General features: G+C 45.6%; 1 protein-coding gene across 7 annotated transcripts; it reads left to right on the plus strand.

The window, feature by feature from the left end:
* The first annotated feature begins 6,386 nt into the window (after nt 1–6,386).
* On the plus strand, nt 6,387–16,940 carry PIGV (phosphatidylinositol glycan anchor biosynthesis class V). Of its 7 annotated transcripts, XM_053920216.1 has the most exons (6): nt 6,818–6,947; nt 7,082–7,294; nt 7,903–7,982; nt 9,966–10,093; nt 13,124–14,245; nt 16,012–16,940. In XM_053920216.1, the coding sequence occupies exons 4-6, from the start codon at nt 10,016–10,018 to the stop codon at nt 16,291–16,293; spliced, it is 1,482 nt and encodes a 493-aa protein (XP_053776191.1). In that variant the 5' UTR covers nt 6,818–6,947; nt 7,082–7,294; nt 7,903–7,982; nt 9,966–10,015; the 3' UTR covers nt 16,294–16,940. The 7 variants fall into 7 exon arrangements, with proteins under 7 accessions (XP_045046648.2, XP_053776190.1, XP_053776191.1 ...); XM_045190713.3 differs by lacking the exons at nt 6,818–6,947; nt 7,082–7,294 and adding an exon at nt 6,387–6,788; XM_053920215.1 differs by lacking the exon at nt 7,082–7,294 and having other exon boundaries at nt 6,816–6,947.
* Nucleotides 16,941–26,188: the final 9,248 nt, after the last annotated feature.

Consider the following 26,188-nt stretch of genomic DNA (forward strand, 5'->3'; position numbering starts at 1 on the left):
TTTGTGAGGCTTTTTATTGTTTTCAAACTATTTAAAAGCTTGACCTTTTGGGGTGTGGTTCCTGTTCTTGCAACTCTCCCTTGGTGTGCTATCTTTCCTAAAAAATGTCATCCTGGACCTTGTCATTTCTGCACCATATTTTCACTTTACTTTCCACCGTGTAAGTTTAAATTTAAGAAAACAGATCATTTCACCTGCAAGAGGAAGTTTTAGGCAATAAAAGCATGAGATAAAGAAATTGACGATACTCTAGAACATTTTCAACCTTTTTTATCTCATGGCACATATAAGCTAATTGCTAAAATTCTGTGCACACCAAAAAGTACATTTTTTGCCAATCTAACAAAAAATAAGTAATTTTTAAAAATATTTTTTATTTAGAGATGGGGGAAGAGAGGGAGAGAAACATTGACCAGTTGTCTCTTGCATGTGCCCCAACCTGGGACCAGCCCACAACCCAGGCGTGTGCCCTGACTGGAAACCAAACCAGATCTCTCTGCTTTGTGGGGAAACACTGAACCAATTCAGTCACATTGGTCAGGTCAAAAAAAAAAAAAAAAAGTAATTTCAGTTAATTCACACCAGAATGCTATTGTGTTGGCTGTTGTCATTTTTTAATTTGACAACCTAGGGGAAAAGAGGTCAGTGCCCTGACTAGCTAGATATTACATGTTGTAAAAATTCTTGCAACACACCAGTTGAAAGTCACTGCTCTAGAAACTTTTGGTAATAGTTGGCAAAGGGGATGATCTCTATTTTTCTTAGAAATTGTTACTAAATGATAATGGAAAAATATATAATAAAGATTAAATTTTTAAAAGTTAACAAGACAACCATTTATCAGGAAGCAGCCTTCAAAACTTAACCATTTCTCCAGACTGGCTCTCTCCCCTGATTCCAGATGAGAGCATTCAGCTGCTTTCTTGACATCTCTGGAAGTTCAATTTGAACATGCCCAAACTAAAATGCCATCTTCCCCTAGAAACCTGCCTCTTCCACAGTTTTCTCAGTAAGTGACAGTTCCATTGCTTGGCAAAAAAAAGTCCTTGACTACTTTAATTTCCACATCCAGTCTGTTAGCATTCTTCAAAAATTAATCCTCACTCCAGCCACTACTACTGTAGTTTAAGACACTACCATATCTTTCTTAAATTCTTAACATACCCTCCAAACTGGCCTCCATGCTTCTGCTTGGCTTGATTCAACCTATTCTTTACATAGCAACCAGAATGCTCCCTTTAAAACCAAGTCAGATCAAAATCCTTTAGTGGCCCTGGTGTAGCTCAGTGGATTGAGCACAGTCCTGCAAACCAAAGGGTTGCCGGTTCAATTCCCAGTCAAGGCACATGCCTGGATTGTGGTCCTGGTCCCCAGTAGGGGGCGCGTGAGAGGCAACCACACATTGATGTTTCTCTCCCTCTCCTTCCTTCCCCTTTCTAAAAGTAAAGTGTTTCCCATTCTAAGTAAAAGTTCAGATCCAGATCCTTACAATCTTCAAGGCCCTCAGTTATCTAGCTTGCTGTTCCCCCTCTGGTCTCTTCTCTTCCTCATTGCTGACTGCACTACACAGGGATCATGAGACCTTTGCACTTAGCATTCCTCTGTCCAGAATCCTCTCACCAGATAACTGCATGGTTGAAGTTTTCTTCTTCAAGGTCTGCTCAAATATATCAGTGAAGCTTTTCCTGGCTACCCTATTTAAAATAGCAATCTGCTCCCTTGCCATATTTCCCTTTTCTGTCTTAATTTTCTTCATAGTGTGTGTTACCATCTGGCATGTTGTGTGTTGTACTTATTTGTCGTCTTTACACTGGAATGTAAGCTCTCTGAGGGTGAGGGCTTTATTTTGTTCACTATATCCCTGTCCTATGGCACAGTCTGGCACATACTTTATTAATGAAATATAGATGTTGGCCACATGCAATTACTTTTATAGGCCAGTGTTACAATATATAGCTTCTCTGTTCATCCACTCCGAGAAAACAAGAAACCAGAACCAGTACAGAGAAGTTATTGTGGAGACTTAGAAGTGAAACTTGAAACAACAGCTCTCTGTTGAGTACCTGTGTGTACCAGACATAGTATATAGAACAGTCCCATGCCCGTGAGATCAGTATTCTGGCTTCCATTTCATAGTTGAGGAAAGTGGCTTGTATGAGCTTACATACCAGCTGATATCTCCCCAAGTCCAAGGCCCATGCTCTTCCTAATTCACCAGGCTGAACCTTCTTGGGTCAGAGGACAACCAGACTTAACTGGATCCAGCGATGGAGCTCAGCAAGCAAGATTTGTTTTTATTGTATTTAGCATAAGGTAAAATTATCCGAAGAATTCCAATCAAGTGTTCATCAAACTGCATATGGTAACAGGTCAGGGACAGGAATGAGTAACTAGTATTTCTGTATTGAGAGAGGGAGAAATAGAGACAATTGGCTAACTATCAACCAAGATAATTTTCTAGGATTCTTCAAGAAAAAATAAGATTTTCATATCTATATTTTGGTGAGCAATAATGCTAATGGCTAATTTTGCTCTGGGCCTCTTGAATTCTTGCATTTCTGGGCTGTGTGTGGAGCATTGCCTAGGAGTTTGGTTTCCTGGGTTCCTTTCATCTACTCTCTTGCAATGCAGGGGGAGCCTAGCCTGGTCTCCAGTTTCTGACTGGTGTTAGCACAGGCCAAGAACTGCTAGCCACTGAGCTGTGAGTAATTTGCTTTTGAGAAGTAAATAGAGCCTTTGCCAGTAGAGAGCCCAGGGGTGTGGCCAGTAGTTCTTTTCCCAGGCTCCTCCCTCCCCACCCCCTAAATGACCTTAACCTTCTTTCATAGCTGGAGAGCAGCCAAGTCTGGCCTAAACAATACTCTCAACCTCATTGGCTATTTTGCCTTGCAGCCACTGCCACCCCTAAGTGGCTAAGGCCCTTTCCAGTAGGCCTCTCATTGGGGTCAAGGTTTTCTAACTACTGAAAGGCAAACACCAAAGAAAGGGTGAAAAATAACCTCCTGTCCATTGCCTTTGAAGGATCAGTGTTTGGGTCCTGCGTCTGGGAGGTAGGGCAGGATCTTTGTCCTGGGGTGGATGGGCAACTTTGAGTGATGTAGCAGAAACCCAGAACATAGGCTTTTGGCCAGCCAAGGGTTTCAGGATGGATGTAAATGTCACCCAACATCCTCGGAAACTGCCATTGAATGCCTTTTATCCATAGCAAAAAGAAGTAGCACGAAGTTCTGGTAAGCCACAGCTGCCTGTCATCACAGTCATCAGTGCTGCCTGCTAACAGTTGGCAGTGACAGGTATCAGAGGCCTGAGTGGTCACTTGTCCCATAATGTCATGGCCTCAAAGCCAAAGTCCCAGATCAGGGTCAACTTCTCCAATATTCAAATAGGAGTGGGGTCATGGAAAGTTTAGTGTCTGGAAACTGAGCTACCGAGAATAAATACACTGGGTGTTTCTCTGCTAAGCCTGGGGCCAAGGCTATCTCCAGATGTGGCAGGAGCAAGGCAACACAGCTACGGAGAGACATGAGTTGTCAGGTTGCTTCAAGGAGGGGAGTGTTCCATGAGAACTTTCCTCCACACCTTCAGTGGAAAAATCACTCCTCTTTTCATTCGAAGAGGTGTAACAGCCCATCCTTAGTGAGCACTTCATGCTAAGCGCTGTATAATCCACGAGGTAGATACTATTTTTATGAGGACAACAACTGTATCTGCCTTGTTCAGTGTTATCATTCCCTCTGACAGAGTAGACATTCCCATTTGGTTGAATAAATCAAGCAGGTAAGAAGAATTTAGTGGAGAAAAGAGTAGTTAGGTATTGGTGTGTCCTGTGTAGTATTCTTGGCATAGCCTGTAAATACTTAGTTATGTGAAAAGAAAGAGAGGAAGAAGTAAACTTGAGAAACATCAAAATAGTGTGGAGTTTTGCGGGGGCGGGGGGGGGAACCACTTGGGAGGCTAGAAACCTAAATTTAAGTCCCACCTCCGCCACTAGCTGTGGAACTTAAGGCCAGTCACTTCCCCTGAATCTTAGTTCCTGCATCCCTAAGATATAGGTATCAGGTTAAACAAATTGACTTATTCACTAGATCTTTATCGAGTACTTACAATGTGCAAAGCACTGTTTTAAGTGCTGGTAATACTTTGAATAAGGCCCCCACTCTCATAGGGGTTACATTCCATAACAGGAAAGCAGACAAGTAAAACTCATGGACAGGACAACCAGGTGGTGATAAGTGCTACGAAGAAAATGGAAATGGGATAGTTAGTACAGGGTGTTGGTTGTGGCTGGATAGTCAGGGGAGGCCTCTCGGAAGAGGTGACATTCAGCTGACATATGAATGCTGTGGGCTTGCCAAAGGGTGGTCTGGCAGTGAGTGTTTCAAGCAAGAGCAGAGTCAGGCAATTTCAAGAAACAGAAATGCTGTAACTCTTACATTCTAGGATTCTAGAAACAGTGATGCATTGTTTGTGCACTGTTTAGGTCAGGGATTTGTATTATGAAATTGTTTCTTGGTGGTGTAGGATATTTCCTTCTTAATGGAGTGGCTGGGTGGTGTAGAGTCTTTCTGGAGCCTTGGGATACCTCTCTGTCTCCCTCGCTCTCCCACAGTGCTGGTCACTCAGCTGGCTCACTGTGTAGATACAGGCTCCATTTTACCTGCTGACTCTAAAAGCAGACTAGAGAGATTGCCTCTTCTCCTTACAGCTTGGAGGCCCAAAACCCCCTCCCATCCCACCTAGTCTTCTATTCTGACAAACCAGGGCTTTGAGAGCATAAGATTCAGCTTCCTTGTTTTCCTGTTGGAGCAGGAGCCAGAAAACGAAACAGGAAACGGAGCGGAAGAGGAGGGGGGTGCATAGCAGAGAGGGAAAAGAAGGAAAAATTGCAGGGAAGTAGAGCTAAAGATCTGGACAAAGTTCTACCTCTAAAAGGTGACAGTTGAGCAGTTGAGTTTTTAGAAAACATTCTGACTTGTCTGTCACAAGAGATGCCTGTCCTTTTTACAAATAGATCGTTGAGGGAATTTAGTGTGGGGAGACAGAAACTTAAGAATGCATGTCTTTAGCCCTGGCTGGTATGGCTCAGTGGATTGAGCATTGACCTGCAAACTGAAAGGTCACCAGTTCAATTCCCAGCCAGGGCACAGGCCTGGGTTTCAGGGGAGATCCCCAGTAGGGGCCACATGAGAGGCAATCACACACTGATGTTTCTCTCCCTTTCTCCCTCCCTCCCCCTCTCTCTAAAAGTAAATAAATAAAATCTTTTTAAAAAGAGAGAGAATGCATGTCTTTACCCCACGTGAATTCACAAAGCAAGAGCAGTTCATTTCTCAGTTTGGTTTCGCAAGTAGAGTGCTGCTTGGAGCCCCACATACATCTAGAGTCTCGAGCCACAGCCTTAGACCCCACTTACAAATGTGCCCTGCAGCTTTGCCGATTCACTCACAGGCCTCTGGAGCGGAGAACAAGTGTGCGTGTCACTGAAAAGCCTGGGGAAAGAATCTTCTAAACTCCATTTTTTCCCTTCTCCAATATACAACTAAAATGTGATTTATACTTTATCCACCTAATACACAACAAATACCTGAAAGGAAATTTAGGTCTCAAGGCCTGAAATGAGTTATAAAGAATCAAGAATCCTGACCAGTGTGGCTCAATTGATTGATTGCCAACCTATGAACCTAAAGGTCACTGGTTCGATTCCCAGTCAGGGCACAAGCCTAGATTCCGGGGCCAAGTCCCTTCCCCTCTCTCTAAATAAATAAATAAAATGTTTTTTAAAAATGAAGAATCAAAAGATACAGTCCCTGGCCCCCAAAAAACTGATCTGGGCTAGTTTCTTGCCTGAGAGATAGCAACCATCTCCTTTGTTCCCACCCACAAGAGTATCTGTTGTAGAAGATAAATCCCTCCCTCAGCCAGGGTTGTGGCCAGAAGCTAACCCAGCCTTTAACTTCGTTTGGAGGGCAGATAACCGAAACCACAGAAGGCTTTGGAATCCTGAGAAACAAGAAATTCACCAACGGAGAAGGATTTATTATCTATTTCCTTTAAGTAGGGTGCAAAGTTGTTCTAACAGTTTCCGTTACAGGGGTACCAACTGGCTGCTCCTCCCTAACAGACGGTTTTGTTGAGTTAGCTTCTATTCTTCTTCTTTTTTGGCCCCACTTCCTACGAGAGAAACTACTTGAATGAGGAAGGAGAAAGGAGTCCTGGGGGGCGGGGGGGTGTTCTCTGAAGTTTCCTTCACCATCTTCATTAGCCACCTGAGTTGGGACTGGGGATTAAAGTAAAACAGAAGGTCCCTGGTAGCTGCAGGAGTGGAAAGTCGGGGATCCCCCACTTTCTTCACACTCACGACGTAGGGTGCCGCTGCTGGCCACAGGAACCCCAAGGCAGCTTTTTTTTTTTCTATTCTCAGAACATCTATTGTGTGCCAGACGCTGTGCTCAGCTGTTGTTGCCTGACAGCAGGGAAAGTGCAGCTCTGGCTTCCGTGAAGAAAGAGGCCGCGGGGCAGCCCCCAGTTCTGAGAGCCGTGTCACCCATTGGGAACTCAGTGGATGTTTGCGGGATGGAACAGGGGCAAGAACACCGACTCTGAGACAGCAGCCCCGGCGGGCTCACTGAAGGCGGGAGAGGCGGCCTGAGCGGCGCGCCGTGCGGGGGGAAAGTCTCCCGGTGTCCCCACGGAGGAAAGGAGCCGCCAAGGCAGAGAGGCGCGGAATGGAGGGACTGCGCAGTCCCCGCCCCACTTGCCCGGAGTCAACATGGCCGCCGCGGAGGGGGGTGCTTCGAGTGCGGGCAGGGGAGGGGCGGGCTCGCCGTAGGCGGAGCCGAGCGCAGGCGCGGCTCGCGTGGTGTCCCGGATGGAGGAGCTAAAGTTCGGGCCCTGCCTGGGATACCGAGACGCGCGGGCGCGGGCGCTAGGGACCGGAATGCCGGCGTGTGAGCCTGAACGTTCTTGGGGGAGGGAAGTTGTCCAGCGGGCGCCGAGGGAAAAGAGGCGGAGGCCGCCGAGTGGCGCGGGGACCCGCCCCTCCGCCACAGCGACCTCCCAAGTGCCGCCTCTTCCTTTACAGCCTCCCGCCCTCCCCTGCCTTCCGCCAGGCCTGGCGTCGCCGGCCCCCTCGGAAATATCCCTCGGGGCCTTCGGAGAGAGGGCAGGCTCGATCCCTGCCTGGGACTACGTCTGAAAGGAGCGGTCTAGAACGGGCTTCAGGCGCGGCTGGACTGGCAGGAGGCGGTCTCTGGCTCGCTGAGGCCCGCGAGGCCTCTGGGCTTGAGAACCCTCGGTTAGAGCCATTTCCCCACCCCACAGAGGATGTTCGTCTTACCCAGAGAGCCCGGGGCTTCAATTCAGCAGGCTTCCCCGTATTCTCAGATAGGGCCCTCTCTACCCTCAAAATGCTCAGCAGGAGGCTTGCGCCGCCCTGGGACACATACCGGGGCTGGATTCAGGAGACTTGGGTTGTAATCCTGTCTCAGAAAGAACACGTCCCCTTTGGCCGGGGTAAGGCCTGGTGGGAAAACCATGAAGTTTCAGAATTAAAAAAAAAAAAAAAAAAAAAAGACATTCTCTTTAAATACAGCCTTGGGTGTGTCTCTGGACCCCAGCGAGCCTCAGTTTCCATATTCATAAAATGGCGACGGTAATTATACTGGCCTCACAGGGTCTAATGAGATCTCTGACATAAAACTAGGGAGATTTTTATTACTCACTTCTCTGGGGCATATTTATCTCGCGTGAACAGTGTAAAACTAGTTGCTCCCTGTCCTGCCAGGTCAGAGAGTGTGATTTGGCAAAGGAGTTGTTGGGAAGCCGAGGCTGGCAATTAGCTGAGAGGGAGAACTCACTGGCTTTATTTTGTTTCTACTTGATTTGCCTGTAAACTAAGTGTAGGCTGCAAGTTTCTTGTGGTCGCTGGGGCTAGAGCTTGACTCTGGAGAGAAGAAGAATGGCAGCCTGGTGAAGAGGCAGAGGTGGGTTGTGCTTTTCTGTTCCCAACTTCTTTGCATGTATGTGGGTGGGAAGTAACGAAGGGAAAATATGAAATCACCCAAGATAGAGACCCAGCGGCCTGTGACGTTGGCTGTGCCTATTTCTAGGATTCCTTTCGATTCAGCGAGTCAGTGTTGGAAATGTTGGGTAGATTCACAAACTACTCTGCTCTCTGGGGTTTTCAGAAGCTTGCCTTTGAACTGAATTTTGATGAGCAAAACCTTGTGGCTTTGGTGGCCCCTCCCTCCAGGCTTCCTGGTGATGGAGTAAGCAGCGGGCGCCCCCTGGTGCTGAGGATAAGTACTGTTGCCATTGGTTCGACTTGCTCCCTTTCTGGAGAAATTTTATTTTCCTTTGGCTTCTGTGACTTTGTAGTGTTGCTGTTAACATGAGTATGTTGAGAGGGCTATTGGAGCAGTGATTTTATATCCATAGCCAATGAACTGGTGATGCCACATGCTGTTCTTGCCACTCCCACTCAATCAGAACACAGGCTTAAAATGTCTGTTTTTATGTTAGGCCCTGGAGCTATAGTTGTCAGCAAGATAGACAAACCCTCCCAAGAAACTTAATTAACCAATAGCAGTAAGGACCACACGGCAGAGTACAATGAGAGCATATCACATAGTCTAGTGAGGGTCAAAGAAGACTTCCAACAACAAGTGATACCTAAAGGTTTGGTAGGTATTAGCCAGATAAGAGAAGACAGAAAAGTCTTCCAGCCCTCGCGTCAGTTTCTCAGTTTAGGTATTTTTTTCCTTTAGGTTATAGAGCTTCAACACACATCCGGAAGTCTGGATATTTGCGGGATAGAACTGGGGGAAGAACACCAAATCAGAGAATTGCCTCTGATGCTCTTGTCCTCCCTTCTGATTTCCCCAGTTGGTTCTGTAGAAGGCGTTGCTACTTCTTTTAGCCCAAGGAATTGTTTTTTTTTTTTAAAAAAAAAGCCTTGAAGTGCATTGCTTGCCTCAGAATGGCTTTGCCACTGTTTGGATGTTGCTGTCATTCCAACAAAGAGATGGGGCATAAGTTTTCTCCATCCCTAGTAGTCAACTCCATCTTCCTCCTAAGTTTGTTTTAGCAGAGTGAGCTGACTGAAGTCCTGCCGGGTGGTGGTTTTCTTTCCCTTCTCCACTTAATTTAACAGACCAGCAGAACACACATCAGAGAGCTAAGCTAGAGTGTATAGTGATTATGGTCTTCCGGTTCAGTTCTGTGCCTCATTTTTGGGACTCTGGTTTGGGACCTAGTTGTTTATTCTGGGCAAGAGGAAAAGGGCACACACCAAATAACAGCAACCACAACATAGGTGTAGTGGTACTTCTTCACACGTTAATCCATTTCACCATCATGAGAATTTTGTGAGACAGGCAAAATAATCTGATCCCATTTTTTAAAAGTTTTCATTTATTTATTTTTAGAGAGAGGGCAGAGGGGAGGCTAAAGAGAGGGAGAGAAACTTCAATGTGTGCTTGGTTCTCACATGTCCCCTACTGGGGACCTGGCCCACAGCCCAGGCATGTGCCCTGACTAGGAATCAAACTGGTGACCCTCTGGTTTGCAGGCGGGCACTCAGTTCACTGAGCCACACCAGCCAGGGATGATCCCTTTTTATACATGAAGAACTGAGGCTCAGAAGGACTAAATGAGAACTTGTGAGTAACAGAGCCAGGACTTAGACCAAGATCTTTAGTTCCTGCATAGGGGGCACTCAGCAGGCCTTTTAAAGATTTTCTGTGAGTTTAGCTTTCCAGTTTCATGCTTATCTGTGTGGAACTTTCCCAACAAGAATACAGTGCTTCAGAGTAACGTCTTCCTTCAAGATGCTTTTCCCTCATCTGGGAAATTAAGTGGTTAAATTTGCCTAGTAATGTGGAAAGGGGAGTCTCCTGTGAAGAATGCTTTCAAGAATTTACTTTCAGCCCCTGTGTGACATTTCCTGCTTGGGTTTTGGAGTTTAGAAGCCTGAGGGAGCCCTGGCACAACAGCCCTGAATTCCTGTGGTGAGAGGATGTGGCTCCTGGACCCATCCCGAAAAGAGGTGCTGAGGTTTGCAGTCAGCTGCCGCGTCCTCACTCTGGTGCTGCAGGTCAGTCTCTGCTCTTTCGTCCTGAACATGCCTTGCCACACGACTGGGCTAGACACTAAGAATAGTCCCCATCTCCTTTTTACCTTCCAGGTGTGCCCCTCCATGTGGTTGGAACCATAAACACTTAGGCTTCATAGCTGAAAAGTGGGCAGGACTCTTAGGAATTGTCTGTTAACCCTTTGCTTTACACATGAACCAGGAAAGTTGAATGGTTTCCCTAAAGTCACAGCAAGTTAGAGAAGGGCCAGAATCAGACCCCAGATTTTCTAACTCTTGATCTAGTAGTGGTCTTTGCCGCAGACCGCGATGTTCCGTAACCAGAGATGCCATTAGGATGTGACAGCTCAAAGTATCGCCCTGGATCCCCTAACCAGGAGACTGAGTACTATGTCAGTTGAGAGGGAAAGAAGTGGCACTGCCCCGAGACCATCGGTGTGCAGTCAGTAGTGTCACCTGGTCTTCCCCCAGGTGTTTCCCCTTGCTGCCTCACCCACACACAGCCCTCAGAATGCATTCACACTTTCACAAAATTCCCTTTCCCCTCCAAGGCTGTCCTTATACATACTTTAATCAAATTTCATATACATATGAATTATATCCAGTGCCTAGCACAGTGCCCAGTGCTTAGTAGGTTCTCTTAGTATGTGTTGTTGAATGTAGTCAATACCCTAGGTATGTTATATTAGCATAATTATGTGTGCCATTTATCACAAGCTTCATTCTCTCTGAGGCTCACAGCTGGTTCCTTTATGGAAATCTTTCCTCTCTTCTCCTTCACTATAGGAGGTATAGCAGGCTCTGCTGGCTCCCAGGTTTAGTGAAAAGTATCTTCAACTAGGAGACTAGGGCTGTTATCCGTGACTGTCAACCCTGTCCCATTTGTTTTCACTGTTTGAAGTGCCTTGATTACAAAAAAATAAATAAATAAACTGACCAAAAACAGAAAGAACCTTAAAAATGGGGTTATACCCCTGGTGCCAGGCTGGAGAAAGTGGCTCGATGATAACTTTGATTGGCAGAACTAGTGGAGCAATACTGTGAATCAGCACCTGGGATAGGAAACCGGGACAGCTGGGTTCTAATTCAGATGGTGATTTAGAAACAAGGATGTTTTCTAGACTGTTCACTCAATCACCCAAAGTTTATTAAGTACTTATTCTGTTCCACATGCTAGGTGGTGAGCATAATAGTCATGGTCTCTTTTCCCTTAAGTAACTGACAATCTAATGGGGCAAAAAGACATTTAATGATAATGCTGTTTTGTTATTACTCACACTGTGCCCCACTTCCAGTTTTAAAGCTCATACCATCACAATATATTGCTAGTTACCCTTAATTGTTGCTGTCAACTGAGGTGAGGATAGCTCATTCCCCCTCATTGTTAAGGTTTTAGCTCCTGGTTCACGGTTTCTCTTTCTAGCACAACTGCTGATTTGTTGGTAGTTTGAATATTAATAAAGCTGATACACCTGACCACTATCTCCTCTCTTTTCAGGGTACTTTCTCTAGTACCCCACCTCTAACAATTCTTCTAACCCCTAAGGATTTATAATCCATTGATTCTACCACCATTTCATTGACTCTCACCCACCTCAAGGCTTCAGCTTCACTTCTTACCCCACTTAGATTCCATTCTCCATCATGCATTCCTGCACAACTCATTTGCTCCTTCTCCGTATGCCCAGCCTTGGTTAAATTCAATTCTCTCTCCATTCCATGCCTGCATCTGCACGGAGTAAAACACACAACTATAGTAACTAGTTTCATTTTACTGAAGATCATTAACTCAAATGAGTCCTTAGTGCTACCCAATGTTAGTGTATTTCCTTGGTCCACTCACCCCCCTCCCCATTTTTCTGCACATCAGAATCACCCGGGAGAGCTTAAAAAAATCTCAGTGCCCAGGCTGAGATTTTACCAGTGAAATCATTAACTCTGGGGGAGGAACCCAGGCATCAGTATTTGTAAAACTACCTGGGTGATTCCAGTACACAGTCTATTTTGAGAACTAGCGTCAAGTCTCTAGCATCTTTTCTCCAAGTTGCCTTTTTAAGTGAAAACTCAGAAAAATAGAAGCAATCAGAAGGAACTTTCTGCATGCTTGCACCACATCCATCAACATAACTACATTTTCACTGTGCACCTTCACTGCGGAAGGTTGGGTGAGCTGTCTGTTCTCCTCTCCAAGGTTAGCTCCTCCACCTGTGCAGCAGATTCCATCCTCTCTCGCCTGCTCCAGCAATCCTCCACTTCCTTGCTTGTGTACTCGTTCGTTTCCTTTCAACTGGATTATTCCCATTGGTAAACTAATACTTACCTCCCAACTACTGAAAAAATGTTTTTAAAAAGATTTCTCTTTACCCCCACCTACTAACCCTTTCTCTGCTCCCCTTTATAGCCAGCTTCCTCCAAGTAGTTGTCTGTATGCACTATCTCCCCTCACCCCTTTGCTGTTGAACTCAGCCTAGGCAGTCTTCTTTCTCTTCCACCCCACTGAAATAGCGCTTGTCAAAGTCACTAGTGACCTTCACATTGCTAAGTCTAGTGGTCAGTTTTCAGTCCCCATCTTACTTAACCAGTCGGCAGCATTTAACAGAGCTGATCACTCTCTTGCTTCACTTGGTTCTAAGACACCAGGCTCTCCTGGTTTTCCCCTTACCTCACTGATTGTTCGTCCTTTATCTTCACCCTCTCTCAAGTGACTAAATGTCGCTGTGCCCAGGGCCCAGTCCTCGGCTCTCTTCTTTTCTTTATCTGTACTTCCTAGTGCTCCCATTCAGTTTCATACCTTTAAATAGCACCCTGGTACATATGACTCCCAAATTTATATCTCTAGCCCTGGTCACTCTCCTGACCTTCGGACTCATGCATCTCACTGCCTCATTGACCTCTGCACTGGAATGTCCAACTGAAACTTCACCAGTCCAAAACTAAACTGATGCCCCCCAACAAATCTGTCCTTCTTCATTTTATTCAATAATAATTCTTCCAGTTGTTCAACCAAAGTCCTGGTTCTCCTTCATCCCACAGGCACTCTTCAATGCCATCATCCCAGATCACCGTGCAGAAGCCTTCTCTCCTCCGCGCCTCGCTCCCTCAGGTTCTGTGGACCAACTTGTGGAAGGTCTCCTGGGCGGCCTGTCTCACTGGGATGCTGAACACTTTCTCTTCATTGCTGAGCATGGCTACCTGTATGAGCACAACTTTGCCTTCTTCCCCGGTTTCCCCCTGGTCCTGTTGGTGGGGAGTGAACTGCTGAGACCCCTGCGGGGGTTACTGAGCCTACGGAGTTGCCTGTTAATCTCAGTAGCATTGCTCAATTCCTTGTTCTCTATCCTGGCTGCAGTTGCACTTCATGACCTGGGCTGTCTGGTTTTGCACTGTCCCCGCCAGGCCTTTTACGGAGCACTGCTTTTCTGCCTCAGCCCTGCCAACGTCTTCCTGGCTGCCGGTTACTCAGAAGCTTTGTTTGCCCTACTGACATTCACTGCCATGGGGCAGCTGGAAAGGGGCCAAAGCTGGACTAGTGGACTCCTCTTTGCCTTTGCCACTGGTGTACGCTCCAATGGGCTGGTCAGCGTTGGCTTCCTCATTCACTCTCAGTGCCGAAGCTTTTTCTCTTCTCTCACGGTGCTGAATCCTCTGAGACAGCTCTTGAAGCTAATGGGCTCTGTGTTCCTGTCCATGCTCACACTTGGCCTTCCCTTTGCCCTCTTTCAGTATTATGCCTACATCCAGTTCTGTCTGCCAGGCTCAGTCCACTCCATCCCTAAGCCCTTGCTGCAGTTAGCTTTGGACAAGGGCTACCGAATTGTAGAAAGAAACGAGCCACCTTGGTGCTCCTGGGAACTTCCCCTAATATACAGCTATATCCAGGATACCTACTGGAATATTGGCTTTTTGAGATACTATGAGCTTAAGCAGGTGCCCAATTTTTTGCTGGCTGCACCAGTAGCTATACTGGTTGCCTGGGCAGCTTGGACATATGTGACCACCCACCCTTGGTTCTGCCTTACGCTTGGGATGCAGAGGAACAAGAACAGTGAGACCCTAGAAAAGCCCGATCGTGGATTCGTCAGTCCTCAGGTGTTTGTGTACCTGGTTCATGCTGTAGCGCTGCTACTCTTTGGCTGTTTGTGCATGCATGTTCAGGTAAGGTGGGTTCCTGGCTGGGAAAAGGATGTGAATACAGGGACGGGGAAGACAGCTAACTTTTCCCATTTGAGTGACCTGTGCCTAATTTATTTATTCAAATAACTATGTGAGGGGAGCTTTCTTTGCTCTAGACCATGGGTCAGACCATGGAGGATGAAACATGAATAAGCTAAGATTGCTGCCTGTCCTGGCTGGTGTGGCTCAATGGATTGAATGCCGGCCTGCGAACTGAAAGGTCACAGGTTCCATTCCCAGTCAGAGCACAGCAGGCTAGGTCCCCAGTTGGGGGCAGGTGAGAGGCACCGATCATGTATCTCTTTTTTCTTTTAATATTTATTTATTTATTTCTTTTTAGAGGGGAAGAGAGGGAGAGAAACATCAATGTTTGGTTGCCTCTCTCATGCCCCGCGATGGGGATCCTGGCCCACAACCCAGGCATGTGCCCCAAGTGGGAATTGAACCGGCGACCCTTTGGTTTTCAGGCCAGCGCTCAAGCCACTGAACCACATCAGCCGGGGCCAATTATGTACTGATTGTACATTGATGTTTCTCTCCCTCTCTTTCTCCCTCCCTCCTCCTCTCTCTAAAAAGTAAATAAATAAAGTCTTAAGAAAAAAATTGTTGCCCTAGTAGATATTATGGTAGAAATTGGAGACGGACATTTAACAGATAAAATTAGAGCAAAGTGGAATGGGAGAGGACTTGCTTTTTTGGAGAAAAAGTACTGTGGAAGCACAGAGGAAAACAGCTGATCGAAGGAGGGTGTCATATTTAGTCCAGGTCATAAAGGATAAGAAGAAATTCCATTTAAGAAGCAAAGGAAGAACATTCTGGGCGAGTGAAGGATGTATACAAAGACATGAGAATTGTGAAAGGACCTGATTTGACTTAGATACAGGGACAAGCACAGAGTATACCTCTGGGACCTTCCCGTAATACAGTTACAACCTGAGAGTTGACTGTCTGAGGTATGCTGAGGGGGTGCTCAGTTTTCAGAGGAGACATCTTGTGCAATGTTTGAGGGGCGGTGGATAGAGAGGGATGGGAAGGTTTTGATCATTCAATTTTTTTTTTTAAATTATTCCTGGCTGTGGCCCCAGTTTCATCTTAACCCCAAGGAAGTATTTTTTTCTCAATGCTGGCTACTCCTTAGCAGTGCCAGAGTTTCTGCCTCTTAGAGATGTGTTTGTAAAGTTCCCTGAGCTGTGTGAATAAGAGGCACAGGGGAAACAGAAGGTAACATTCTGTGTTCGTAGCTGGATTAGCTAGTAGAGGGAATGCCAGCAAAGTTTAGCATTTCCAGGTAGACGAGGAAGGCCATTTGGCTCTGAACTCCTCTAGAAGAAAGAATGTTGAGCAATAAATAGTATCCTCTGCCTCCTTTTCCTTTGCTTTGCCATCCCCATGCGATGAGGGAACCACCTTAGGTTCCCAAAGCCCCACATCATCACAGCCTGGAGTTTATAGTTCAGGCCATGCTCTAAAATAGGACCCCACAGAGTTTTTTTTGTATTGATTTACCCATTAGTGTGGTAATTAGTCTGTAGCGTGTTTATTTGTAACATTGAGGTCACTTGGCTGGTATCAATCACACACAGCTTTATAAGGCAGATCCTAAGCTCTACTAAATTTTGTGTCCAGTGTAATAAATGTCTAGTCATGCGGTTACAGTTCACCCAGCAGCAGGGAATCCCCAGACTGGTCCAATTTGAGGCAGTGACATTCCAATAAATGTGTGGGTTTCCCCCTCTTATGATTTCCAGGTTCTCACCAGGTTTTTGGGCTCCTCCACACCTATTGTGTACTGGTTTCCAGCTCACTTGCTTCAGGATCAAGAGCCACTGCTGAGATCCCTAGAGACGGTGCCATGGAAGCCTCTTGCAGGGGACTCCCCACCAGGACAAAAGATCCCCAGAAATACTATCATGGGACTTTTGTGCAACTGGAAAACCTGTTCTCTAGTCACACGATGCATTCTAGGCTACTTCCTGACTTACTGGCTTCTGGGACTGCTCCTGCATTGCAACTTCCTGCCTTGGACATGACCTAGGATCTCAGGGGACAGACTTGGAGCCAAACAAATCAGGGGGCTGAAAGTACAAATATATAAATACACTGCCTGCGCTGCCTTGGGATTCTTACTCTGTCCATTAGAACCTCCTTCTCTATTTGAAGGTTGGTTAGGAATGGGAGCAGTATGAGCCGCTAGAGAGCCCCTAATGGTCCTGGCTATGGAAAATTTTATAGTAGTAAGTATTTTCACAGAAAGTGAAAACATCTTATTCTAAGTCTAAAGTATACCTGGATCTCTCTTTAACCAAGACAGCAGAGATGGTCTTAAACGAACTTATCACTGATCCACTTGTAAATTTAAATGTAAATTTCATCAAAGGCTCTAGCTAACAGGCTGGTAATAGTCCACACGTGATAGCAAAAGTCTGAACAGCATAGTGGCAGCAGTAAGTAAAGTGGGACCTTCTTTTCTAGATGAGACATTGTTGCCCTGACCTCGGCATATTCCTGGGTTGTAGGTTTGGTCCCTGGACGGGGCACGTATGAGAGGCAGCTGATCCATATTTCTCTGGGGGTTTGCCAGTTGGGGGTGCCTGAGATGCAGCTGATCACTGTTTCTCTCCCTCTCTTTCTCCCTGCCTTCCCCTCTCTCTAAAAATAAATAAAATCTTTAAAACAATTTTTTAAATGGGACACTTTCTGATTATTTTTTAAATGATTTGTTCATGTATTTATATGAAAAGTCTTACAAAGATAAGCAGATTAAACAACTTTTGGTTATATGAGCAATCAATTGCCTGGTTAAAAATAATACAAATTAATGCTGGCTGGTGTGGCTCAGTGGATTGAGTGCCGGCTTGCGAACCAAAGGGTTGCTGGTTCGATTCCCAGTCAGGACACATGCCTGGATTGCAGGCCAGGTCCCCAGTTCAGAGTGCACAAAAGGCAAACCACATGTTGATGTTTCTCTCCCTCTCTCCCTTCCCCTCTGTCTAAAAATAGGTAAATAAAATCTTTTAAAAAAAGATTTGGGGAAAAAAGTCACAATAGAAAGAGCACTGCACAAGGAAGCAGGAGACCTGGATTCCAGTCCTCTCAGTAAAATCCACTTACCAGCTGTGGGACCATCAGAGAATTCTCAGAGCCTTAGTTACCTCGTCTGAAACTAGGGGAAATGATATTATCCCGTAAGCAGGTGGGGGGGAGGGAGAAGAAATGAACCATATACTTTCTTGTAGGTCTCTTTCTCTAAGATCTTAAGAACAGCCTTAAACAGTGGAATCATCCCAGTCTAAACACTTATGTAGAGGCTCAAATGAGACTTTAGGAGAAAATACTCAGTTCTGCTTTTGGCACTTAAAAGAAACTTCCCCCTCCTTGGGTGCAAGTCTGAGGAGTAACTTAAGTGACCTTTCCTTGGAATGAGGGGAAGCAGTGATACCTGGCCAATAAGGCTTCTGTTCTGCATAAGTAAACCTGTGCCAGGCGACTAAGTGGTCAAAGCAGTGACTGGTTTGCCTCTGTGCCCAAGTGCCTGTGCTTGCTTGACTGGTAGACATGGGTCAGAGAAGCCCACATGGCAGCATGAACTGAAAAACTGTAGTTAAGTCCAAGGTTGAATGAAATGGTATCTGACTGGCCCCATTGGTTATGAGCCCATCATTTAGTGGTAGTAAGATCCTTGACTCCTGCTGGGCAATTTTTTGCTCATGCTGACTTTATTTTTATACTCACCAGAGGATATGCCTATTGATTTTTAGTAAGAAGGGAAGGGAGGGAGAGAAATACTGATGCGATGGGAGAGAGAGAACCATCCAGGGACCAGATCCACAACCTAGGGATGTGCCCTGACTTGGAATTGAACCTGTGACCTTTCAGTTTTCTGGACAGCGCTCACAACCAACTGAGCCACCCTGGCCAGTGTTGCCTACTCTTTGAGCCAAGTAAGAGGCTCTCTGTGTCATCACCATTCATTCCTCATTTGAGCAAAAAAAATTCCATCAAAATAAGTGGTTAATCATAAGCAGCTTCTGAAGAGCCCCGAGAATTGGAATTTTGACACGCTCCCTCTGACCATGACAGAAAGCTAAACTTGCCAGCTGAAGGGAAGCTCCTGGCTGAGTCCCAGCACCCTCTGTTGGAGCTTCTAGCCAGCCTAGCCAATAAGCATTTCCCATCCATTGCCCCAGCTTTAGCACAGCTGAGAGAATTTGGTCCAGAGTCAAATGCTTCTGAAAATGTACACACAGACTGGGGCAGCCCTCTGCCTTCTGCCAAGACACCCAAGTGCCCTTCTTGGCAAAAGATCATCCCTGCCCTAGTGTCCTTCCAGTTGGCAGAAATTGTTCCCTCCCTCCTCACCAACAGCTGCAAATCCAGGGACTTCCACCCTGTGTGCAGGAAGAGCTGAGGTCCTGTTTCGGCTCTTCATTGCAGAGGAAGGAGCCCTGGATTCTGCTCTCATGCATTCTCCTTTGCCTCGTCTTGGTGAATAATCACTCCACAGGGGAGGGAGTGATTTCCCTGCTCTGGCAGTCTCAGCTTCACCTTTATACTAGATCTCATCACCCCCAGGGGGAAAAAAATGTGATTTCAAGGACTAGAGACCCTATAAATGGGAATTCCATCTTCTCAACTAAATCACTCTGGTATTCAGCAAAGACCATTATGGTTTCAGTTGACCATGGAGGATATAACAGGACCACAGCTAGGTGGACGTACCTGTGTGACCTAGAGGACACAGTTTTCTCTTTGACCTTGGAGGGATGGAGTTGCTCTTCTAAGGATCTAAGGAATGAGCTGATTTTATGGCCAGCAGCTGTCCTTTTACCATCCTACTAACAGTCTTTAATAGTCTGGGAGAGGGACATGAAGGGCCCGAGGCAGGAAGCTTCCTGTTTACCCTGAGGTCTAACAATGCTGCAGCTGGGTTGGGCTTCTACAATTTCAGAGAAAAGTAATTTCCTTCTGAGACCCAGCTAAAACAGAAACCAGAGCTTCACGTATCTAGAAGTTGATTCGTTTTTGTTCTTTAATGAAGGTGGGAGGAGGGGGAGTGTTTGACATGTCTTCACCAGTCCCCCTGGGTGGGGGGTGAGGGGGATCACTCCTTTTCTTGAACAGGCCCTCTCACCTTCATCTAAAAATGTAATGTGTGCAGGCACAAGGGATTTCAAGTTGACTGATTCTTTCAGCGATTGTTTATTCCTATTTTAGGGGAATAAAATGATCCACTATGCCTCCTGTCCTCAAATAACTGTCTCATAGAGTTACTGGCAGATACACAGAAATATCAATCAAAATAGAAACTGGTTAATTCTGGGAAATAAAGGGATACTTAAATGTCTCGCTGTATATCCCTCTGCTTAAACTTTTTATGATCAAGATGAATTAAAATTTTACTGGTATGCTTAGGAAAATGTAAGTGAGGTACAAAGTAAATACTCTGTAAATTCACACAAAGTGGAGATCCCTTCCAGCTTGGAATACCCGAAAAGGCTTCATGGAGAAATGGCCTTTGGGCTGCACTCTGAAGGACAGATAAGATTTGAAACTTAAGGGCAGAGAATGAGTATAGGAAGCAGAAAATGGAACAGGACAGGAAGAGCTTAGTTTGAGTGGAACTGAGGTATTGTCATTATTGAGATCTAGGCCTTCAAATCAACCCCAAGACCAGCTCTACTGTGCACTAGTTGTGTAAATAGGAGCCAGATACTAAGTCTCTAAGCCTCAGTTTACTCCTCTGTAAAATGTGGGTAACACTGTAGCTCATAGATGTGAATAATGACATTATCTGTCTCATAGGCTTGTTGTGGGTATTAAATGAAAAGTGTTTAAAACAGTACTGACAAGGGAATAGCTGCATTTGGACATAATGAGTTTATAACGCCATCAGCACATTCATATGCCAGGAAATGTGGAACTACAGACAAGGAAAGGGGTCAGAGAGTCATTTAACCAGACATCATAATTACAGCAGCCATGAGTTTGGATTTGATTGTCAAAAGGAAAGGTGTGGAGAGAGAAGGGGGTCTATAAGACCTTGGGTAAGTGACTCAACTTTTCTAAACCTGTTTTCTCATCTCTTAAATAGGGGTGTTAGCACCTATCACACAGAGTAGTTATGAAGATTAAATGAGACACTAAATAAAGCACCAGCATGGTGCCTGACACATAGATCTTCATGAAAAACAAAAAAGAAAGAATTTCATGAATGGTAGCTGTGTCATTATTATCATTATCATCATCATTAAAGCACTACGAACAAATAGTTTCGAGGAAAGAGAGAGTTTCAAGAAGAAAGAAATGGTTACCAGGATCATGCTGTTGAGATTAAAGAAAGGATGAGAAAAGTCCACTAACTGCCAAAATTCAATATCTTAAAAATAAAAGGTTTTTTTTCTTGTTTATACTGTAGTATAATGCAGGTTTGGGGAGGGAAGCCTGTTTTACCCAGTCACTTGGGACCCTGGCTTCTTCCATTTTGTGGCTCTGGGTCTGAGAGAGGGGGGGAGAGAGATTGTAAGGAATTGGCTTATGATTGTGGAGGCTGGCAAGTCTAAAACCAGCAGCTGAAGACCCATGAAAGAGTTGATGCTGCATTTTGAATCCAAAAACAATATGCTGGTGGAATTCCTTCTTTCTCAGGGGAAGTCTGTTGGGATTTCGCACCCCCCCAACTAAGACCTTCAACTGATTAGATGAGGCCCACCTACCTTATGGAAAATAATTTGCTCAAAGTCTACTGATTTAAATGTCAATCTCATTTAAAAAAAAAATACCTTCATGGAAACATCTAGAACAATATTTGACCACATAGCTGCACACTGTGGCCTAGTTAAGTTGACACACCAAATGAACACAATAGATTTCTGCTCTATTTGCTTCTAGTCAGATCCACGTGACACTAACCACAATCAAGTTCTTTCCTAGATAGACTTCTCGGCCTGGTTACTTATTTCTTTCTTCACCCCCTTGCCTCACTCTCAATGTGACAGTGGCTCCATTAAAGCTGTGTGAATTAATAAGTGGGAAGGTTATGCTCTTCACCTGATATTTGCCTTAGAGGTGATCACATCTTTCAATTCCAGTGGTTCAAGATATTTTCCAATCTTATACTATTGTCCAGAATCAGTCAGTTTTTCCCATCCTGAAACGCCCACCACCTCTAGACTTTCTCTCCAGGTCCAGGCAAAAGTAGGCTTACAGTGTTCATATGGAAAATAATACAATAATTAGTACACAATAATAATACAAGAATAAACTTTTGTGTACTCACAACTGTAAACCTACTTTTGCTCCACACTGTATTTCTTTTCCATGTCTGCTTGAATACCAGCTAATTCTCACCTAAGTTCACCTCATCCTTCTAATACTTTATAAAGGAACCTGTGCTAGTTATTAAGCTGCTGTCTTTCAGCTCCAAAACCTCCCTTCTACTTTCCACTTTTGAGATACTGGAGCTGGGATTCTGCATATAACATTTCTCTGCTCTGTCAGCGGGGTCTATGTTTGGCTCTGCCCATAAGGGCCACCAGAGGGAGCTAGTGAGGCCAGAGGAGGAAGAAAGGACTCGTGTTTGCTTCCTGTTCCTGTGAAGTCACCCCAGCAATGCTCCTTCATCCTGGTAAGAGCAGTTCCTTCCTGTAGCAGGAGCTGAATGCACTTTGCGGTTTTTTAAAAAAAAGATTTTATTTATTCATTTCTAGAGAGAGAGGAAGAGAGGGAGAAAGACAGGGAGAGAAACATCATAGGTTGCTTCTCACATGCTACCAAGTGGGGATTTGGCCTGCAACCCACACATGTGCCCTGACTGGGAATCAAACCAGCAACCTTTCAGTTCTCAGACCCGTGCTCAAACCACTGAGCCACACCAGCCAGGGCCACTTTGCAGTTTTTTTCCAATACTTGCAGAAACAGCTTCAGAGTGTCCCCCTCAGAGACACCAGCACCAACTGGGTAGCACCCCTTTTCTCAGAGGTGCTGGTCTCTCTTCCAAGTTCAGAGACATCAGCACCAAACATGGAGGTCTGAGTGTCAGCTCTGTAGGGCCCCTCTTTTAAGTGTCTAAGTTTTAGTAATTCCAGACTCTTCTCTTTGCTCTCCTAGCTCTAGGAATTATAGATGCTTCCTGCCATTGCTGTCCCCATGATTTCTCAGAGTTTTCCTTTCACCCTTCCAGTTATCTAGTTAACAACTCTATACTTAGTTAGCCATTCCAACCATTCTTTCTATTAAATTCTCTCTGTCCAGTGGCTGGTGTGATTGCTGTCTCAGTGGCTGGACACTGACTGCTATTGAAGTTGGCACTGGTGGTGGTTCCAGGAAGTAGACCTCAAAAGATAGGATTAGGGAGCTGTTTTGGTTGTGTCATTGAGTTTGAATGTGTTAAGCTCCTTGCCAATGAGAAATGTGATGACACTAATCCATGGCATGCTGTGACATCATGATTAATCAAATTATCACCTAGGCTTATTTGTGATAAAGTGCCAACTAGAGCAAGTGCCTTGGGGGCCCAAGTGGTTGTTACACTTGACTGTTGTAGCGGTGATGATGACTACAGGGATTTGGTGTGGGAGGAATTCTTCTGAATGTATCAGAGTCCTTGTAGTAAATGACTAATTGGGGTCTTTAAACTCCTCCCTCAAGTCATGGTTAGAGAATCATAGAGATTCCATGATAGCCATAAAATAATCTCTTATTTCTTGTAAACACCGGACTTATTTGCTATAAATAAAATAAAAAATTATGTGTAGTGCAGAGTTACATCAGTTTAATTTAGTCTTACTAATTCTTCTTAGTGACTGAGAAGGAGTGGGACCCTGAAGCTTGGAATGGGGACATCTGGTTTGACTTTCTTCTAGGTTCTCAGAGTCTCCTCTATTCTGCTAGCAGACAGGAAGGGAGCAAGGGTCAGCACCTGGGAGTTTTATGGGCCATGCTGTCATTTCCAGTCACATTCCATTAGCCAGAATTCAGTCACTTCTATCTGTGAGAGCCTGGGAACTGTGGGTATTGGTGAATGAGTAGTTTATGCCACAGAAAATGGGTCACTAGGGACATTTAAGATAGAAGTTTTAGGAGAGTGATGTAGACAGGATAAATTGTAAGAAGTTAGGAAATGAATAGGTAGCTGCTCTTTAATGTGACTCTAATGAGAGAGAAAAAGATAAACCTGAAGCTAGAGTAAGGAGGTAGCCAAACATGGAAAGCTGTTTCAATTGTTGGTGTTTTAGCTTAGGTTTGGTTTTTTATTGATAGAGAGTTGAGTATGAGTTTGCAGTCTCAGTGAATGAGAGATAAGACATGAATGGAGGGTTGGCTGTGGGCAGAGGGAGGTCCACATTAAATTTATTTAAACATTTATTGATTGATTGGGCCCTGGCTAGTGTGGCTCAGTGGACTGAGTACCGGCCTGTGAACCAAAGGGTCACTGGTTCGATTCCCAGTCAGAGCACATGCCTCGGTTGTAGGCCAGGTCCTCAGTAGGAGGCATGCAAGAGGCAACCACACATTGATGTTTGTCTCCCTCTTTCTCCCTCCCTTCCCCTCTCTCTAAAAATAAATAAACATTTAAAAAATAAAAATAAAAATTTATTTAATGATAGAGAGAGAGAACATCAATTTTTCTTGTTCCACTTATTTTTGCATCTATTGGTTGATTCCTGCATGTGCCCCAACTGGGGATCGAACTCACAACCATAGCATATCAGGACAAACTCTAACCAACTGAGCTACCTGGCTAGAGCCAGAGGTCCACATTTCTAAGATGTGAGGAAAGGATAGGTTCAAATATAAATTATGAGATAGAGAGGAGGGAAGCTGGAAATCAAGTTGGTTTCTGTGAAGTGACAAGGAACAAAAAAAGGTTTAGGGTTTCAAGAAGACCCAGTTGAGGTGGGACAGCAGGACTGTGTACTGGAACCAGTATGTCCAGTTTTTGTGACTTTGTTCTATAGCCAAGGAGCGAGAGGAGAGAAAGCCCACAGCTTGGTTGACTCCTTCAAGGTGGGGCTCATCAAATGCAGAATCTTTGAGACCAAGAGGGCGGCCTTGGACATGTGCACCAACTAGTGATCCTTGAGGTTACTGTTGTTGCCTTTCCGCTTCCCGTCGTGTATTTTGACTTCCTTCCTTCCTCTGTCCTACCCTAGACTCCAGCTCTCCCTTTTCTTTCTTTTGTTATTATTATTATTATTTTAGATTTTATTTATTTTCAGAGAGGCAGGGAGGGAGAAAGAGATACACCGATGGAAGATACATCGATGGGTTGCCTCTCACATGCCCCCCCCCCCCAAATGGGGCCCTGGCCCACAACCCAGGCATGTGCTGACAGGGAATCGAACCAGCGACCTTTCAGTTTGCAGGCCGGCTGAGCCACACTGACCAGGGTTCCATCTCTCCCTTTCCTATATTTTTACTTAGGTTTTCCAATAACCTCAGTCTGGTGGACAGACCCTAACTGACCGTCAGTGATTCCTGCTTCCTGGTATTCACACCTTTGTGTAATTCTCTGCTCTTGAGTTAAAGTGGGACCTGTGACTTTCTTCTAATCTATAGAATATGGCAAAAGTGATGGGATGTCACTCTTGTTACATATACAGTTGACCCTTGAACAATGTGGAGGTTGGGAGCACCTACCCCTGTGCAGTCAAAAATCCATGTTAACTTTTGACTCCCTAAAAACTTAGTAGTGCCTTGGTATCCATGGGGAATCAGTTTCAGGGTCCGGGCAGACACTAAAATCTGCAGATGCTCAAGTCCCCTATAGAAAATGGCATACATCAACCCTCCTCATTGTGGACTCCCAACCGTGGGTGAAAGGATGAAAGGTACAGGTATTTATTGAAAAAAATATGTGTGCATTTCAAACCCATGGTGTTCAAGGGTCAACCGTGTAATAAGTTACAGTATATAAAAGTGTCTTAGCAGACTAGAGCTATAGACTCTCCTTGTGGGCCTGACGGAGTAAGCAGCCATGTTGGAGAAGCCCACATGACACGGAACTATGCTAACCTCCAGGAATTGCAGATGGCTGAGGGACACCTCCAGCTGACAGCCAGCAAAAATCACAGGGCCTCAGTCATGTATTGCCAAGGATGTCAGCTCTGCCAACCACCTGAATGGGCTTGCAAGCGGATTCTTCCCCAGCTGAGTGTCCAGAGGAGACTGCGGCCTGGCTGACACCTTGATTGTAGCCTTCTCTGAGACTCTAAGCAAAGGACTTCGCTAAGCTGTGGGAGGGCTCCTCACCTGGAACATGTGAGATAATGTGTGTGGTCCTAAGCTGCTAAATTTGTGGTAATTTCTTACACACCAATTGAAAATGAATACACCGAGAATTCCTGAAAGACACTGGGACCATGAGGCGTGAACTCTCCATGAAGTGACACCTAGGACCACGGAGCTGGGTGAGGAAGGCCAGCGCACATGCCACACACACACACACACACACACACACGCACACAACTACTGGGCACTTTGGAATTCAAGGCAGTAGCTAACAGGCCCCTGGCTTTCAAAGAAGATTGTGTACCCACACGCACTCCTGCTTGCCCCATAAAATGCCTGCCCAGTCAGTCATCAAGAAATAGGTGAAGCCTGGCCCTGGAAGTACAGATTACAGAAGATCGGGCAGTCCACCATCCCAACCTCGGCGCTTGGCACGGTGCCCGGCACAAAGGGGACGCCCAACAAATGGTTTGCTTGAAAAGGAACGGAAAGCCCTCCAGCGCGCATCTGCTGCCCTGTCACTGTGCAGAACGGACCGGGCCGGTTCAGGGGCCGTAGGGACTGGCCTGCACCCTGCAGCGGGTCAGGTAGGACCCGGCGGGTCGGAGCGCCATCCCGGGCGCAGGCCGAGGGGGCGCTGCGGCGGGAGGCCGCGGCGGCGGGGGCGGGGCGGGGCGGGGCCGCCCCCAGCGAGTG

This window comes from Desmodus rotundus, chromosome 3 (assembly GCF_022682495.2).
Source record: "Desmodus rotundus isolate HL8 chromosome 3, HLdesRot8A.1, whole genome shotgun sequence".
Taxonomy (NCBI): Eukaryota; Metazoa; Chordata; class Mammalia; order Chiroptera; family Phyllostomidae; genus Desmodus; species Desmodus rotundus.